A 20,201-nucleotide genomic window follows, 5' to 3' on the forward strand; every position below is an offset into this window, starting at 1 on the left:
GTCGGGTTTGTCGGGGATATTTACGTCGAGGTGATACAAGGGGTTGAAGTTTGTCAGAGCATCTACCATTAAAATACTTGTAAAAGGGGTAGAGGGATGTAATATTTCATTGATTGGACGTAGGCTGAACCTAGCTGACAGTTCTGGACCAATTAGGTTAGCGACTCTCTTTTGAACCCTGTCCACCAGTGAGAAACTAATAGCAAATGCACCAGATCTCTACCAAATATGTACAAAAAAATGTAAATGCAACAGAATTGCCCAAGATCTGTACGTTATCCTCTACGGGTAAACAATTTCCGTTCCCCGCTTCATGCAGCTCATTGAGATAGAACCCACTATAGACTTGAAAATTAACGAAATTGAAACCATGTGTACAGGGAACAGATTAAAAGAGCTTTTTTTTACATAGGCATCACCACATTATCAAGGGCCAGAGGCCACTCAAGGATAAGGGTTAAAGAGTAGAAATTGGACAATATAGTAATCATTAGTAATGAAAATTTGGTAAATTTGATAACTTATACAGAACGGCTCATCAAGAACTTATTTACTTTAGACTCGAACACAACATGAAACATATTGTAGTCAGCCGGAAAGCAGGAAAACGGAAGACAATTCCACAGGCGTGCAGTTCTAAGAAATAAGCTTTGTTCATGGAATCTACGTTTAGGTTTAGGCACAGATAAAGAGTGGGGGGAATTATTGATTGTGTTTACAGCTAGACGAGTGTTTCTTGTGAAAGTTTGGCGAGGGGGGACCATAGACTGAAGCTCAGTCGAACACTTTCCATGAAAATAACGATACATCAGAGACAAACTCGCAACATCTCTTCTGTGAGATAGAGGTTGCAAGGAGGAGAAAAGGACATCTCCTACGAGGCTACGAAGTCTATTTTGAACTCTATCAAGGCAGGACAAGTCCTTTCTAGCAGCTCCTGCCCAGATGTTGCAACAGTATTCCATCCTTGGACGTACCTGGCTCTTATATTGATAGGGAATAGCATCAGCAGTGAGATATCTACCGGATCGATAGAAAGATCCCACCATTTTTCCAGCGGCCTTGGCAACAGATTTGATGTACGTGTTCCATTTAAGATCAGGAGTAATGGTCAAGCCCAGAAGCTTTTTTCAACTATATTAAGGTGCGGAAGAGGAAGTTGGGTGCAATAAATACCAAGAAAGGAATATAATGTTATGTGCATAGCGAAAAATGCGCAATAATACTCCCTTTTTTTAATATATTGCATATAAGCGCTGGGAGAGATGTCGGCCGCAGCGAATTGTTGGCTGGCTTGCGAGGAAATTAGCAGCAACAGTAGCCGAAAAGCGCGCATACGAAAATTTGAAAGTTTGCGCGGAAAGAAAGAAAAAAGTAGAGAAAATACAGCACATGCTACAGACAGAAGCCAAGTGAGCATCGAGGAAGATGGCCGTGTAAAGACACAGTGAAGAAATGACTGGCGTGAGCAAAAAACAAAGTGGGCGTCGAGCAAAATGGACGTTGAAAGCGAAGATGAAAAAGGCTGGCTGCGGCTGGCGTATGGTCAGAGAAGAAAAGTGTACCCCGGTCGAAATGGGCGATGGCGAGTGATGTTTAAGTAGTGTCGAAACAGTAATAGAGGAAAAAAAAATTTTTGTAAAGAAATATACCGACCCGGAGTTTTTGGCTAATTCCTTTTCTTTTCTGTGTTACTACAACGTAAGAATATATATATATATATATATATATATATATATATATATATATATATATATATATATATATATATATATATATTATTCCTTAATTGGAATTCATTTTTTGAGATGAGCATTATATGTTAATTTATTTTTATTTATTTAAAAGATAAAAAAAAAACAACTAATAAAGATGAGACTAATAGTCCGAAATAAAAATAAATTAACATACAACGTAAGAATTTCAACACTACCCTAAGCGGTTTGTTAGAGTCTACTCTCCTGAAAACTATAATTGCATCCTATATTTTATGAAATATATATATATATAGATAGATAGATAGATAGATAGATTGTCTGCTTTAGTCGGGGATCCACCGCGATATACCAGGAAAAATCCCCACTTGCTTCCCCACAATGCTTTGATCCACAGTATCTTGACATCTACATTGCGCTGTAGAGAACCTACTGTGAATTTTATGAATACATTTTTATATGATGGCTTGAATTAAAGTTTAAAATCTAAAAAGTAAATATCATGCTTCAGTTTCTCTAAAAAACATTTATTTCGAACGCAGTTTTATACGGCAGACTTTTCTGTTTATTTGGTGATAAAATGTAGTGGGTACACTTCTGATTTTAAGGGTGAAAACTTGGAGCAAAATCGAACTATTACTTTCTCTAATCGGACTTTTCGATTATTGATATTTTCTCTGAATACAAACCTTATAATACTGTAGACATATAAATTATATTTGAATATATGAAATTTCACAAAAATCGATTCAGCTGTTTCTGAGTCTAAAGGTAACGAACTCACACACACACATACACAAACATACACACGCACAGACATGCCCACACACAAGCACAAACTTACCTATACACAAACAAACTGCCGTTTATATGTAAGTGGAAATTTATATATGCATATAATTACAATAATATTACCAGTAAACTTTAGATTTGTTTATAAAAATGAACAGAAAGGGAATACAAATTATTCAGTAGAAAAAACATGTTTTATCGAATTTTCATTTTCAGTTTTCATGTGCTACTAAACCAGCCTCTCCGAAGTTACTGAGTTCTTGGCCTTAGATGCCCCAAACATTTATGTTATCATCATAGTTGCATTACCTCTTTGATTAGTTACAGTTTAATATTTGATTATACAATCTATTTTAATATATATGGTTTTACAATCTATATTAATATATATGGTTTTACAATCTATTTTAATATATATGGTTTTACAATCTATTTTAATATATATGGTTTTACAATTTATATTAATATATATGGTTTTACAATGTATTTTAATATGCAATTGTTCTTTGCATTCCAGTATTCCCTCTGCAGTCGTCTGTCTTTGGATTCACGCATGTCAATGACGCAGGTGTATGCGCGAACCGGAAGTTATAAAGGGCAGATTGTGGCGCTGAAGATGTACGAAAAGAAACATTTTGTCGTAACACATAAGATGAAAAAAGAAATGAAAATCGTAAGTATTGGTTTTTTTTATTTCGTTTTTTTTTTGTAATTTTAATAACTGTTTATTTCTCTAACACACACACATATATTTCTGTAGAATCGTATTTTCTTATAATAGATAGCAATGCTTTTTTAAGAAGTTCAATGTAATTACAGAACAATACAGTGAATAAATGACAAAAAAAAAACATATTCCAAAATTCAAAATGGCGTAATGGAAACGTAATAAAAATATTTGTAGCTTCTCTTCCAATTTTCGGATTTTAATCATCTCAAATCACTCTTCAATTCCTTTTGACGGATTGATTGTTGCTATTTCTTCTGATGAGTTAATGACATGATAGATTCACTGATTGATATAATAATTATGTGATATATTTTGCACTACAAAACAGATACTGTTAAGAATTTTAAAAATCAACTGAATTAAATGAATAAATTATAAGATGGTCAACATCATGAATTTTGGAATATAGTATGTTGTCATTTATTCTCTCTCTTTTTTTCTCTCTCTCTAATATATATATATATATATATATATATATATATATATATATATATATATATAATGCATTGTATGCCCGAGTAACATTCTCAACCAAACTACTCTGTACGATTTAGTTGATATACTTGAAATTCATTTTGTAGGATATGTGAATCTGTGTGAAAAATTTGATTTCGTTTTACTCAGTTAAAATAGCTAGTATAAAATGAAACTTGGTAAGCATATTTTTACATAATGTGCGTCTTCTGCGCCTTCGCAAATACACATTTATACGTAGGAGTCGTTTTTTTATTCACGCTTTATTATCCGTCTAACGATAGCTCTAACGGTAAAGTTGAAGCATTAAACGTTTGGGTTTTGATTCTATCTGATCGCACTAAAGCCATATTTAAAAAAAAAACATCTAGACCAACTACTATATATTTGATACGATTTAGCAATGAAAAGATAACATCTATATGAAATAACATATCGTTTTAAGTGTTTTTTATGACGATGCAACGTTGGGTGGTCATTATTACATATTGAGTACAATATAATAATCAATATTAAATTGGTTATATAATAATAAATATAAAATTTCATGCATCAAAATACAATATTTAAGCGTATTTAACGACAGGGTCATGCCTGTATACCTGCTATTAATAATATTTGCTGAGGAAAAAAAAATAGGCTTAAACCTGTCTGTACGATCTTTTTTTTCTGTTATAATTTAATATAAAATGAATGACAAAATAGCTTGTACATCAAAGAATGCGAAATTTACAGACATTAATGGCCATAAAAGAGTTGGCATCACATACTTGCCCATATATCCTTTGGGGAAAAAATAAAATCATATATTTACGATTTCGTATAACTATCTGAAAAGGGAATTTTCTGCCGTGTGTGTGCGCGTGTGTGCGTTTGTGTGTGAGTTTATGAAGTTTATGAATGTTTATTTATTGCGGACTATTATCCTCATCTTTTTTAGCTATTGTTTTACGGTGTTTCGGTCAACTACTTCTCTGGCTTTCGTGAGGTGGTAACCGCGATGGGATAGGAACTCCGAATCTCCTAACTGCATTCTCAACAATTATTGCTATCTATAGTTGTGGTCGTCTCGTCAGGTAGTTGATTGAAACGTTGTAAAACAATTACTTAAAAGAGACGAGAATAATAGTCCGCAATAAATAAACATCAATAAATAATATTCATCTCAATAATGTTTGGATATGTTAAATGGGGGAAAATAGTGAATTGTTTAATAAGAAAGAATGTATGTTTTTATTATATTTCTTTAAAATTTCAATGAAGCATTATTGAAGTGTTTTAACTTGGCTGTGCAAGAATACCGTTTCAAATGTTAAATAACATATACTAGCAGTTCATTCTGGCTTTGCTCGGGCCCTATTTACTGTTCATAACTTTATATGCGTATGTATATATTAAAAAGTGTGCATATGTATGGTAATGCCTTTCTATATAATAGGCTTCCTTAACTAACATAGTTAACAGTTGCTAGAGACCGCAGAAGGCATTTATTTGTTTTTACTTTGACACTAATTTTGACCCCTTAACATTTATTGTTTTGGGCTCAAATAAAATTAAAATGTCTTACCCATACCCAAGTAACCTACACCTAAAATTGCAAGTATTTAAACCTAAAACTGGCGGGGAGTTAAATAGAATCTGCAACGGTCAATTGTTTCGAATTTTACCTCTTGGCAGACTCTTTTTCGACCCAAAACTGATTAAAACGCTTGCTGAAAGTCTGACTACCCTTTATGTAAGATTTCAAATGTTTAGACCCAAAATTGGGTTAATAGTTTGCTAGAGACCGCAAATTCAAATTTTTTTGAACTTTAACACATTGAAAGCCAAATTTTCAGCAAAAAAAAAAACAATGAAAAAGATTGCCCTCTCATGTAAAATCTCTAATTTTTAGACTAAGATTGGCTGAGTTATTTGTTAGAGAACGCAGAGCCCAATTTTTTTTTTATTATTCCCCCAATTCCGAACCCTTAACATTTACTATTTTGGGCTCTATCAAATTATACAGTTAGATCCATGTCCAAGAAACTTAGATGTAAAATTTCACGTTTTTAGACACAAAATTTGCGGAGGAGATTGGGAGAGTTTTTAAAGGCCAAATTGTTGAACTTTGACCCCTTAACAGCAAAATTTCTGGCCGAAACCGAATTAAGGAAATTTTCCCAAATCTCAATATCCCGTAAGTCAAATTTCGAGTCTTCAGACCGAAAATTGAAAGGTTTTTTTTTTAATTTATTTATTGGAAAGGAAATGTACACAGACACACACACACACACACACACACACACACACACAGACACACACACACACACACACACACACACACACACACACGCACACACACAAACATCCACATTTTCACTTTTATAGATATATATATTACAAAGCCATTAAAAATCAGCGTAGACCTAGGGGTTTTAGCCATTGTTATTGGTGATAGAGAAGGTTTCTTGTAATTATTATCTTTCTCTTTTCTTCATATTTACCTCTATTAGAACAGATAGTACACTAGTTCTGTATCTTCCAAAGAATATGAGGATAATCATCTCATGACCTCCCTACCCCAACCATAATAAAGGGTGAATAAGTGTTAAATAAATGTGAGGACAATATGATCAGTAATGGTTGAACTTGAGTAAGGCTGAATTAAGAAGACGCCTAAATAGAAACGTATATACATTAGATTTGAAAATAACAATGAAAAGCAGTCCTATGGTATTGTGACTCGCAGACGCACAATTCTAGGTTAATTTTGAAGAAAAGTTGGGTTTTTTTTATAGAATAAATGGTTTATCAAGTCGGTTTCTATTTAACCACTAGTTGGGACCCTGACAGGTACTACCAATCCAGGCCAGAGTGGTCCTGCGAGCAATGGCAATTAAAGGGTGATTCCACATTCTCCAAAGCCCGCAACCTGGGGCCTCGCCATCGCATATAGGTAAAGCTTATATCCAGGGCCAGAACAATTTTAGGAAATAGAGTCTGTTCGTGTAATGTTAATTTAACTTTAGACATAATTCAGTGATAAAATTGTTACATAAATGTAATGAAACTTGTTAATGGATCCATGACTTTCTCATCGGAATAATTGTAGTTATTTGGGCAGATCAACTACGTTTTCCTTTTTTTTATTTTTGAGTCGTGCTGCAAAAAAAAAAATTCCAGATTGATTCTGTTAAAACAAGAGCCCAACATAGAAATGGAAGAATCTTGGTTTAACCTTAGAAAGCAGAGCAAATTTTGTGTGACAAGAAGAAAAAAATAAACGCTTTATACCGACAGATCAAATTTGTTTTTTTCTTCTTGAGAGAATATTTAGTTTCAGTTTACATTGCAGAATAAACAAAACATGGTTTACTCCTTTAGTTTTAAGTTTCGTTGTTTTCTTTTACAGCATATCGAACTTTTTTGATTAATTAATGTCGAATGTAGTCGTTATGGTAAAAATATGTTTTATGCGTTAAATACTTTATATATTCAAATATTTATTTATGGTGTTTGCTTTGGTTGTTGTATATAGAAAAATTGTTTTTTTTCTTTTAATGTTTTGGTTATGTAAAACATGATTGCGTTTTACAATAAAAAGGGAAAAGCATTAACGCCTATGTATTATGGATTTTTATATTTACTGATCCGGTAATACAAACAGACGTCCTTATAAACTAAATCCGAACCGTTACTTAATCGAGAACTTATGGAGCATAGTTAGAAAGAAAATTATCTTATAGAAAATATAAAAAACCTAAAAGCCACCCTATGAGCGTTCACAGAGGAGTAGAAAAATATTACTCCACACAAATCTGGAGTCAATAATTTCAGACAAATGCGTTTCGTGCCTCATTATTCAATCCTCAGTGTGGGCGACCGAAAATACATTTTCGAATTACTTAGGACCTCTATCCAGTCATGGCTGATTGAACAAGAGCACGCTACCCCCGTGATGTGAATAAAAGGGTTCCGCTCCAAATTCCGTCCAAATTTCCGAGTTACACAGAAGCATTCTCGAGTTAGACAAGATACACCTGAAGAAGGTCGGATGTTACATCGACCGAAACGTTGTGAAAATCACACTCAAGATGAAATCAGTAGGCCGGTGAATAATAATAGAAATAACCAATCCTCAGCTCCAAAATTAAAAAACGCCAAATGCTATGGAGCTATGTAGCATTAATTAAATATTAATTTAAACATGTCTGTTTTTGTTTTTTAATTTCTTCTTGAATAAAAAAATTGCGAGAAATGTTTTTAAAGTATTGCCTTCTATTTTTCATTCCGCCCGAATAGATCAGGAGGGGTAGTAAATTGCATCGTTATGATGACTGAACGCATGCATTCATGAGCTTAAACTCTCATCTCTGTTACAGTTATTAACGATGCGAGATTATAAGAAAACAACCCCTGCCATGGCGCGCGTCACAAGTAAAGATGACTCACTGATTTCCTATATGCAGAAAAATTGAACTAATCAACATTTACTTGCCTCTGTTAGACGTTTACGAATCAGATTCAGTTAATTTTTGCACGGATAGGGATGGGTTCGTCGATTTCAGTGAGTAGAGTCAGAAAGTGCGCGTCAGACGCCAATGCACAGCGACTCATCAATCGCTGGCTAAATTTCTATGATGCTTGTAGTGCCCACGAGAAAAAATAGACATGACCCGCAAAGGATTAATTGTTTTGATAGTACTACCCCTGTTTTCATCGTCCTGAACGCTTTATTTTAGTTAGAACCAGGGTGATTCATTTGTGGCCAACCCATAGTAAAACAAAAGACATAAGGAAACTCTATTATCGGGAGTGTAAATGCATTGTGTGATATCGTAGTCTACTATGTCTAAGACACGTCATCTTAAAACTACGGTCATTAAGTTCAAGTGAGTTCTCTGTGCAATCGGCTTTATATCCGAACTAGACTTAACGTTAAACGGATTCATTATAAATAATCCCGAGACGGCGGAAATGTCTGTGGAATAAATTGTGTAACCAAAGAAACCTTATCGACAATGAAAGTGTGCGTTTTCCGTACAAGCAACTTGTAACCGTATATGAAAACAAAGAGAAATTCATCGTTAAATGGTTTATATATACGAAGTGCCTTAAATAAGTTTCCAGACTGTTTCCGGCACTGGATATGACTTTAAACTATATCCGATGGTGAGGCCACAGCTTGTGGGTTTTCGGAAGTGTGGAGTCACCATTTAATTGACATTGATCCCAGGTCCACTCTGACCCGAAGTGGTAGTACCTATAAGGGTGCCAACTATGGGTTAAAAAGAAACCGTTTAAAAAAAACAAACAAATATATTCTATTAAAACATCGTTCTGCAAAATCACTGTATTCGGCATTGAATAACCTGAAAAGGGTTGATATGCCGTAAAACAAAAACAACCGACCGATCAACAAGACTTTTTTTTCGTATGGACACTTTTATTGATAGTATACATGAAACTCTAGTGATTTTTCAAATAATCTTCTTCCGGCTTCAATGCACCTGTACCGTTGAAACAACTTCTGTGAGCCCCCATGGAAGTACTATTTTGTGAGCGTGCCACTGACCCTTGTCAAAGCCTTTTTCATCTCCTTAATTTTTTTTCATAACAATTACCTCCAACATTTTCATGGAGCATGACCTAGACTAGAGAAAGGGCGAGGAACTGTCTTGATGCCCATCTTGGTCAAATAGTATGTAACAAGGATAAAATTGTTGACTGGTGCATTATACCGGTGGAAATAACACTGACAGGAATTGAAGAGTGCTTGCTCCTTCCGATCGAATTTCTTCTTGAACTCCCTAAAACTCCAACATAGTATTCCTGGTATACATACATATATATATATATATATATATATATATATATATATATATATATATATATATATATATATATATATATATTGAGGGAATTAGATGAACTGTCTAAAGAGCGGAGTTTATTAACCTTTAAAACATGCCAGTTAATGGATGAACTAAGATATTTACAAGCTTTAAAAGCGAACGAAAAAAATATATATCTGCCTTACTTAACCCCCCAGTCATCTTCCTGATGAGGAGACTTAGTTTTATAAAATCAAATTATAAAATTATTGTTCCAGAGGAATTGTCTATTTCAATAAAAACATCGTTTCCGAAACGATCGTACAATTTATTGATTTTGTTTGTTTTTCCTTTTGAAACCAATTTTTAACAAAGAATCATGAACCATTTTACTCAATATATATGTGTGTCTATATATATATATATATATATATATAGAGAGAGAGAGAGAGAGAGAGAGACAGAGAGAGAGAGAGAGGGAGAGGGAGAGAGAGAGAAAGAGAAAGAGAGGTACCAGGCCATGCATTGGGGTTGCTCAGTGTTATTAAACGAAGAATAAATCAATAAAGAAAAAGTACATGTTTCTTATATGCGTAATTTCACAATGCTTTGAGGTATGTAATATTTAACAATCTCTGCCAATTGCGCTCCCCAAACAAAGATAGCGGAAGTAGACACAGTTGATGCAAGTACACACCCCCCAAGTCTGAAGCGAAACATGAAACAATGTAAAAACACTCGATTTCATAAAAAGTTATCCTAGTTTCAACAGTTCTTGTGTCAATATATTTAATATATCATTTTTAAAAGACTCAATATATAGAAATGCAAAGAATAAACATGTAGGAGTTTTTGTTTCAAGAATTTTTTTCTGTTTTTACTTCCTTTATTATGAAACAATGAAGAAACGATAAACTTGGATTTTTTTACATGTCTTAATGCAATGTTGTAATTATTTTACATTTATTTCAGTTTTTTCTTGTTTGTACACTTGTGCCATCAAAAACAATAGTAAATACAAAATTATTCAATAAATAATTAATAAAGAAATATATTGTAATATTCTAAAACCAAATTCACACCATTGTAAACAAGTGAAGCATGCACTGCCCCTCGTGAGTGCACAGTGAATGAGACATTAAAAAATGACTAAGTTCAGCAGTTGCCTCCTCCTCAAAAGTCTGAAGGAGAATCCGCTCTATGTGTCACCTCGAACCATTGTTCGAGGTGCTACATAGAGCGGACTCCAGAAACCATTTAAAGATTTTGGAGTCTGTCTCTATAGCGGTGCGGAAACCTTCTTTTTGCCGGCAGAAAGAAACATCTAACGCATTGTTTCTCTTTGGGGAACTGTGAATCTTTTCTCCCGCTTTTTTTCCTTGTTGTGCCATTGTTTTAATCGTTTTATTAAACGTTAATAAACTTTATTTTAGTGTCCCCGTAATTTTTGGCACATTCAATAGATCCCCATCAGAACTCTTTACTTTCGACATAGTATTATTATTTTTACGCTATCGATTTTCTCCTGATGAGATGATAGCTGAAAGAGCTCTCGAGAGACTTCCGCCCATTATATTTAAAACTTTATTTAAATTCTGTACCTCTAAACACACACACACACACACACACACACACACACACACACACACACACACACACATATATATATATATATATATATATATATATATATATATATATATTACATTTTCACCCCAAACAAGGTACATTGCCACTTTGGTGTTGGGGGCTACTATCAGGGGTAACAACTACTAGGGTACTATGTGGGGATTTGGGAAGCAAGATGTATGTTTACGTAACACTTTAACGTCTGCACGTCAGTACAGTTGGGGAAGCAGGGACCTGGAACGGAATTCCAAAGTCTAGCGGTTCTGGGGAAGAAACTACTGGAGTAGAAAGATGTTTTACATCTAAAGATTTCTACTGTGTGGGGGTGAGATTTAGCTGCCTGTCGGGGTTGTCGAGGGTGTTTACGTCGTGGGGGCACAAGTGCTTGAAGTTCTTCAGAACATTCTCCATTAAAATACCTGTAGAACAGGCAGAGGTATGCAACATTTCGCCGATGGGACAGAAGCTGAAGTTTAGATTCCAGTTCAGGGCCTATCAGATTGGCGACTCTCTTTTATGCAAAAAAAAAGAAATGAATAAGTCCACCATTTGCCCCCTCGCATTTCGCCTCAAAAGTCCACAAGGCCTTAACATATTTAAATTTGAGTTTAGCACCGTGCAAAACTGTTAAGTAGACATACACAGAAAATTTTGGACAAATATGGTAAAATAGGCACCAAAATGGCGTGTTTATATTAGCCCTAAAAGAGCCCCTGCGGCACACCTTAGAGTTATCGTAAAGTATAGACAAATAAAATTATATAGAAATCAGTGAGTTACAGCTTTTCAAAAAACTTTATAAACATCCAAGGTGTCAACTTTTTAATAAGCATAAAAGTGTCAATTTTACCATTTTAACCCGAAAGTAACCAGTAGGCGGGCAAACGGATTTATCCCGTAAAACCCGTTCTGTTACATTTTTACCCATATCATGTTTGATGTCTATGTAAAATTTCAAAAAAATTCCGAGGCGTAATTATTGAAAAAAATTTTGACAGACGAACGGACGAACGGACTAGGGTGAATTTACAAGTCCACCCTCCCTTTCTCCGGGAACCAAAAAAAATTTTTTTTTTAATACTATCAATTTCTTTAAAATCTAAAATTTAGGCAAGCTATTTATTTATACTTAAACAGTAAGTCACTGTCCTAAACGGAACATTTTTAAATTAATTGAACAGAAGCTTTTTGTTTGAAAGCAAAGGTAGTCGCGTCTTTATTTTCGTACATTCATCGAATGTTTAGTTTAATAAAAATTAAAATTCTTCAGCGATTTTCATCACATTCTCCAATTTATAATTATTTCTTTTCACTGGCGCACTTTACATTTGGCCGTGAAGGCAAATATACGAGGGGCGTACAATAAATAATACTCTTGAAACACTTCCAGTTGGCTGATCCAGTTGAAATTTTGCATATACAATTATTTATATCTCTACGGGTTATGTGGCAAATTATAGCTCTGAACATATTGTGGTTTCTGTTTGGCAGGTGTTTAAACTGAGGCAGGTGTGAAATGGAGCCTGTTGAATGTCGAGCAGTGATCTGTTTTTGTATTTGAGACTTTTGATGAAATGAAAAAAACTGATAGTGATAATGCCCCATCATATGCCCTTGTAAAACGCTGGCATCGTGAAGTCAAAGATGACCGTAAATCTGTGAAAACAGCTCCCAGACCTGGTCGCCACCCCCTTCTGCCATTGATGAGGCATCTGTTCGTCAACTTGAGGCTGCTTTTGTAAGATCGCCGCATTACTATTCGCCAAATAGCCCAAGATGTCAAGATTAGTACAGGGTCTGTGGAAACTATCATTCATGGACATGTGCATAAGCATAAGGTGCCTGCCAAATGGATTCCCAGGTTGCTCACACTATTCCAGAAGCGAGAACGCGTCTAGTGTTCGAGGATGAATTTAGAGATGTGCCAAGAAGAGGAGTCAAAGTTTTTCAAAAGACTGATTACACAGGATGAAACCTGGGCCCATCACTATTATCCAAAGAGACAAAATCCCAGTCAGTGTAGTGGAAGCACTTGTACTTACCACCTCCAAAGAAGGCAAGGGTACAGCCCTCCGCTGGCAACCTCATGCTTACAGTCTTCTGGGATCAGGTCGGTGTAGTGATGACAGATTTTCTGGCAATGGGTACCACAATTACAGGAGCCTATTATGCTTCACTTTGGAGAAAATTAAGGGAAGCTATCAAAATCAAGTGGCGGAGCAAGATCAGCAAAGGTTCCCTCCTCCTGCACGACAACGCTCCGGTCCATAACTCGCATGTCGCCAGATCAGAAGCATGCGCGTGTGGTTATGAAATCCTTCCCCATCCTTCCTACTCTCCTGAACTTGCACCCTCTGACTTTCCACTCTTCCCATCCATGAAGTTGTTTTTGAAAGGAAAACGTTTCCAACATGATGCAGCCTTGATTTCTGAAGTCACGTCGTGGTTGGAGGACCAACCTGGGATGTTCTACAAAAAAGATCTCCAGAGCTGCATCAAACGATGGTGGAAATGCATGATTATGGGTGGTTCCTATGTAGAGAAAGACTAATGACTGCGCCAAGTTTCGTTTCTCTACTTCTATGGGAAGTAGGGCGGGGGCATTTCTTATTGCACACACCTCGTATTTCTAACAAAATTATTGTTTGGCTAACAATGTTATAAACTGTAAATAGCGTTTGTTTTAGTGTTCAAAATTAATGACGTCGAAAGGAAGCATTCGAATCCGGCAAAAATGTAAAAATAAAATATTTGGGGGAGGGGTATTCACGCGAAATACAACCGGAATGAAATTTTAATGAAAGTGTACAAAACGTGTCTCGTTTGCTGTTTGGTTGTACAAATACACACGGATACTTCTCGAGTCCTATATCGAGTATAAGGAAATAATTTCGGTAATCACTGTAATGTCACTGAATGTGAAAAGAAGTTAACATGTTTAAATAAGCTGAACTTTTCCAGAAAATAAAAGAGCTACAAATAAATAGTATAAGTTAAGAGTTTTAAACAAAACTAATTACACCCATTAAACATTGGGTATTTGTGGAAACGTTTTGATTTTAAAACGGATGAATTTTTTTTATTCCAAACTATTAATTTATATAATTCATTTGTTTATCATCTTAACTTATATAATTAAATTGTTCATCAGTGAAAACGTCTTGCTCATTTAAAACCTAACAATCTGTTTACATTCAGTGAAATAACGGCGATTACAAAATTTAGTCTATTATACTCAAAATCAGGTTCGTAAATGGTCCGTGAGTATTTGTTCAATATATATATATATATATATATATATATATATATATATATATAAATATATATATATATATATTTATATATAAATATAAATGTTAAAAATTCGTTAATTCACTACCCACACAGCAGCAGCAGTATACCGCAATGGTGAGAAGCCGTGACTGTCATCTGGGCGGTCGGATTTCGATCCTGGCTTGAGGCAGGTGCCTGTCTAGCCGGACTGATGAGCTATGAAACAGGGAACAGTACTGTATGTGGATTCCTATATATATATATATATATATATATATATATATATATATATGTGTGTGTGTGTGTGTGTGTGTGTGTGTGTGTGTGTGTGTGTGTGTGTGTATGTGTGTGTGTGATGGAATCTCCCGTCGATTTCGACGTATGAGGTTCGGACAACCCATATTTCTAAAACTCATTTATGCTTTTGCCTCTGATGACTTTTTAGTCCAGCAAGTGACTTGCAAACAAAGCCACAAATAGAACATGAATGTGGATTTAACGTTGCAGATATTGGTGCGGCTGCTATTCGTTTTGCTCTTACTCTGTTTCCTTTCAATTGCCTTAAGCTTCAGATGGAATCCTCTGGAGACCTTCAAAACACCTTGATCTCCATCCTTTGGGGTCATTCACCTCATCTTCAAGACTCCTGTATGGTATGTTCACTGTAGACAAGTTACTCTTCAACTTGTCCTTTTACCTAAGCCAAGGACGTCCGACAATTCTTTTACCACCCTCAAATTGACTGTACATCGCAATTTTTGGAATTCTGTCATCGGGCATCCTAAATACATGACCAACCCACCGCAATTGCGAATGAATAAGGAATGATTCCATGCCAGATATTTTGCATTTTGTGAATAATTCGGCATTTGATACCTTGTCGCGAAGGCTAAGACCACACATGGAGCGTAGACAGCTTTTGTGGAAAACGTCCAGCTGATTAATGTGATGTCTGTATGGGGTTCATGACTAAGATCCATAAAGAAGAATGGAAAGAACAACAGCACGGTAGACAAGGATTTTTGTGCCCAGTCGAATACCCCTTTCGTTCCACAAGCGATGACGAAGATTTCCAAAGGCAGAAGTGGCCTTAGCAATCCTGTTGACAATTTCATCATCAAGAGAACCGCCCCGGTTCACCTTGCTACCAAGTTAAGGAAAGGACTTGGCATAATTGATATCATGACCGTCAACTTTCAGCTTGCGCGCAGGAAATCTACACTCTGGTGGATTTTGCTTTAGGCCTTCAACTTGTTTTGAGGTAGGGTGTGGCTGATGTACTACCTCAGTCTTCCTTATGCTAATTGTCAGGCCAAAGGCCTTGCACGCGGCTGAAAATCGATCAAGAAGAACCTGGGCTTCCTCAAAGGACGTGGCTACCAGTGCGGCATCGTCAGCGAAGGGCAAGTCGCGAATAATTTCGTAGCGAAGAAGAGTCTTGGCCTTAAACCGTTGATGGTTAAATAATCCACCGGATGACCGAAATTGAAACTTGACACCAGTGTCCAAATCATCAAATGCATGTTTCAGCATTAGTGAAAAGAAGAACGCAAAGAGGACTGGCGCCATTACACATCCCTGTTTGGTCCCATTCGTAACATCAAATGGATCAGACATCATACCATCATAGACAACACTGGCCTTCATCCCTTCTGTCGGTCGGTTGGCTCGCGGCACCATTGAAATGATATTTTCCTTACGTCAGGTGGCAGAAAAGGTCCGTGAGAAAAATCAGGAATTGTATATGGTGTTTGTTAACCTGACGAAGGCCTTCGACGCTGTGAATCGCGATGCTCTTTGGCAAGTTTTAAGAAGGCTAGGTATTCCAGAAAACATGCTGAACGTGATCATTTCCTTTCACGAAGGGATGAAGGCCAGTGTTGTCTCAGATGGTATGATATATATATATATATATATATATATATATATATATATATATATATATATATATATATATATATATATATATATATACGAGCGTAATTTGCACTCCGTTGCTCGGGATCAAGACAAGTATTGATTTTTAATTTTATTTTTAAATTCATGGTGAAAAAAACATAAACGATGTGTATTTATTAACACGATTATTTGTTTATATTTTTTCATAAAAATATAAAAATTAGATTTTGGAGTCAAATTAAAAATGCTTCTATATTAATTATCCGGACTTGATTACGCTACTATTTAATTGTGTCCGACCAAATTATTTTAGTGACAGTAATATACTAAAATAATAACGAATGAAATATTGAACGTGTTCACCAAGTAAAACACTAGCTAATCAATGGGAAAGATGTATTTAGTCAGCGATAAACGAATATAATCAAGTATCTTTTTATATAGACGCGATTTAATGAAACGACAACGTCTAAACTTCTCCGGAATATTGAGATTGTCGGACTGACTTCCTCATCTTGTTTGTTAACGTCACAACGTTTCGGCCGTTTTGCCCTCCGGCCTTCATCAGGTGTTTTGTATCGAACTAGGGAACCGTTTGTTAGGAGTCTCGAACCCAACCCTTTATTATTATTATGGCCGAGTGGTCCTAGACGTTGTATCAAAGTGTGCAGTTACCCGAAGGTGCTGAGTTCAATCCTGAACGAAGGCAGTGAAAAAGTAACATTCAAAACAGAGAATCAGTACTTATGTCCCAGAGCCTAGCTACTCCCGTAATAATAATAAAGGGGTGGGTTCGAGACTCATAACAAACGGTTCCCCAGTTCGATACTAAACACCTGATGAAGGCCGGAGGGCAAAACGGCCGAAACGTTGTGACGTTAACAAACAAGATGAGGAAGTCAGTCCGACAATCTCAATCAAGAAAACACCTCATCTAAAAAATACAGACAATTATTCTCCGGAGTAGGCTGGAAATATTTGGGACTGTGTATTTCCTTTGATTAAATCAAACCGTTTCTACTCTACTTGCTAAAATCATGCCAAAAACAGATCCTCAGCTGATCGAAAATCAATGGCCGGTATATTCATCATAATTTTATGTAATTTTGGTCACTACGACAGCCATCATCTCATACATAACCCATATAAGCACAAGGTAGAATGAAATGTAATACAGTATTACATTCTTAACCGCATCAGCATAAGAATGTTTCGAAACATGTTTTAGTTTTTAACCCCGACAGCAGGAGAACATTTCAAAACGTTCTTACTTCGGTTTTTAATTTCATTTTTTTTTTGTATTGATAACGGGTCTGTTCTCTTTGCAGATGCGAGATATTCGGCACAATAACGTCAACGCATTCGTTGGAGCGTGTGTTGATCCGCCACATTTCATAATTGTAACGGAATACTGCTCGAAAGGCAGTCTTCAGGTGAGTGACGCAATATGTGATTTCCGGCTGTGGTGAATGTTCTAGATTAACAACATATCTTGTAGTCTTTTATTTTATACTAAAAATAAATGTTATTGTTGCGTTATCTTCTCGTCAACGTTTTTGAATCCGTTTACCTCTACTCGACCCGAGCATTTTAAAATCCACTCATTCCATCTATTTCCAACTTCTTTTTCTGTTTACTCTACACTTTTCATATAATTATTTCAGCCTTTTTCGACACTTGCCTCCACATTTTTTTACACGGGAGTCACCTTTTATCAACGCTCGAAAGCCACTTGAAGATCAACATTTTCTTTCGATTTTGTTGAATAAACTGCTTTGTTTTTAATGTTCGATAGCCGGACAGACGCGTATACTAATATTGAGGTTAATTTGTTTCCTGTATGATCACCAAAGTAAATATGTATTTATATGCAAGACCTTGTTTTGCAAAGAGCTTGTTTGTAGCAGGAAGCAATGGTAAAATCTTAAGAGTGAATTTTAATGTATCATCATCATCATCATCATCATCATCATCATCATTATTATTATTATTGGCGGCTCAAAATGGGCTTTCACACAGGTCATAAATATATCTCCTTGAAAACAGCCTGCGGGGTTCCCTGGAGGCTGAGTGACAACAAGTCTCGCCAGATTTTCCAGTAATCTCTAACTCTTTCAATAATATTTGCAAATAAATTTACATTATCGCCATTGATTTCTCGTTGGTGGCAGACATTAGTCTTTACTAGAATTTGAGTGGCAGGTCCCAATTATCTTCACACTTATAAAGTGGATGTCTGGCCAGTGCTTACTCTCCATGTCTTTCCTTCCTCCTTGACTACTTGGCTATTCGGCCTCGCTCTTATTTTTTGTAGGAGCAGGGGACAGTGGTGTAGTAATGGGGGTATGGGGTGCGGTTAGGGATCTGATAGGTATCCAGCTTCAATGTTCTTGGTTCCATGTAACGCTTCCTGATTTGTCTCTGTAGCAGTTTTTTTTTTCTGGTGTGTTATTGTTGTTCATTGCAATTTCCCAGTCATTCTATTGATTTCAATTTCTCCCATTCCTTTTTGAAAGTTTTTGTCAGCATTGTTCCTAGTTCTCCTACTATTATAGGTATTTATATTGATTTTCTTCATCTTCCATATCCCTTTCAGCTCATTGGCTAGCTCTGTGTATTTGCTCCGTTTCTCCTTTTCTTTGATATTCACCCTGTGGTCCGCTGGGACAGCAAAGTCTGCAATTTGACAGGATTTTTCTTTCTTGTTAATTATTACGGTATAATAATAATAATAATAAGAAGAAGAAGAAGAAGAAGAAGAAGAAGAAGAAGAAGAGGAGAAGATTAATAATACTTGTTATTATTATTGTTGCCATTATTATTGTTATTATTATTATTGTTATTATTATTACTGATGTTATTGTTATTATTGTTGTTGTTATTATTTTTGTTGTTATTATTGTTGTTATTTTTATTATTATTGTTATTATTATTATTGTTATTATCATAATTATTATTATTGTTGTTATTATTGTTATTATTATTGTTATTATTATTGTTATTATTATTATTTTTGTTATTATTATTAGTATTATTATTATTGTTATTATTACCATTTATATATTTTACGTGTGTGCATACATATAATATCATATGCGTATATACATTGTATATATTATGTTTTTATTCACATGTATATGTGAGGTTATGGATTCATATCGATGTATATTATTGTTTATGTATCTATTATCATATCTAAAAAGAGTTCTCGTCAGCTACAACCACTATGTAATATCCGCCACCTGTTCCAAATGGCATTAACAGACCTACATTCATAGAACTGTCTGCTCGCAGAACCATGTTACGATGGCCTGCTTTAAAGCTAATTTCAATATGATCGTCTTCAAGTACAGTGTAAACAATTTTTGCTCATCCTAGAGATTGCGCAACAATACCGTCTCAATTTAGGGCGACTTACCCATAACCTTACAGTATGATCAGATGATCAAAAAGTTATATATATATATATATATATATATATATGTATATATATATATATTAAAAGGTATGTGTGATAAAAAAAAGATAGAGAAAAATGCTCAATGCGTACATAGATCTAAATAAGTTTTTATTATTTCAATCTCGGTGTGTTTACTTAAATTAATGAAAGTTTTTTCAATGGACAGGATAGCATTTTTTGCCTACATCATCAGATGATTAAACCTAAATCATTCCTTAAATCCTCTGAGGACATAGCCTGGATAATTTGTTATCCCGTCCATTGAAAAAAAATTGTCATGATTTAAGTAAATAAAACAGAAGTCGGAATAGTAGAAACACGGTCACACATTCACACACTCACACACACAAACACACACATGCACCCACCCACACACACACACACACACATATATATATATATATATATATATA

General features: G+C 35.2%; 1 protein-coding gene across 2 annotated transcripts in view; it reads left to right on the forward strand.

Annotated features, from left to right (window-relative positions):
• LOC145285923 (guanylate cyclase 32E-like) overlaps positions 1-20,201 on the forward strand; it is a 1,316,276-nt gene that overhangs the window by 1,032,265 nt on the left and 263,810 nt on the right. For both annotated transcript variants that reach the window (XM_080134424.1, XM_080134425.1), the window contains exons 10-11: positions 3,025-3,180; positions 17,657-17,761. In XM_080134424.1, the coding sequence (XP_079990550.1) occupies positions 3,025-3,180; positions 17,657-17,761 (261 nt within the window). The remainder of the gene's footprint in view (positions 1-3,024; positions 3,181-17,656; positions 17,762-20,201) is intronic.

The sequence above is a fragment of the Euprymna scolopes genome, chromosome 10 (assembly GCF_053919585.1).
Source record: "Euprymna scolopes isolate OS-2025 chromosome 10, ASM5391958v1, whole genome shotgun sequence".
NCBI classification, from domain to species: Eukaryota; Metazoa; Mollusca; class Cephalopoda; order Sepiida; family Sepiolidae; genus Euprymna; species Euprymna scolopes.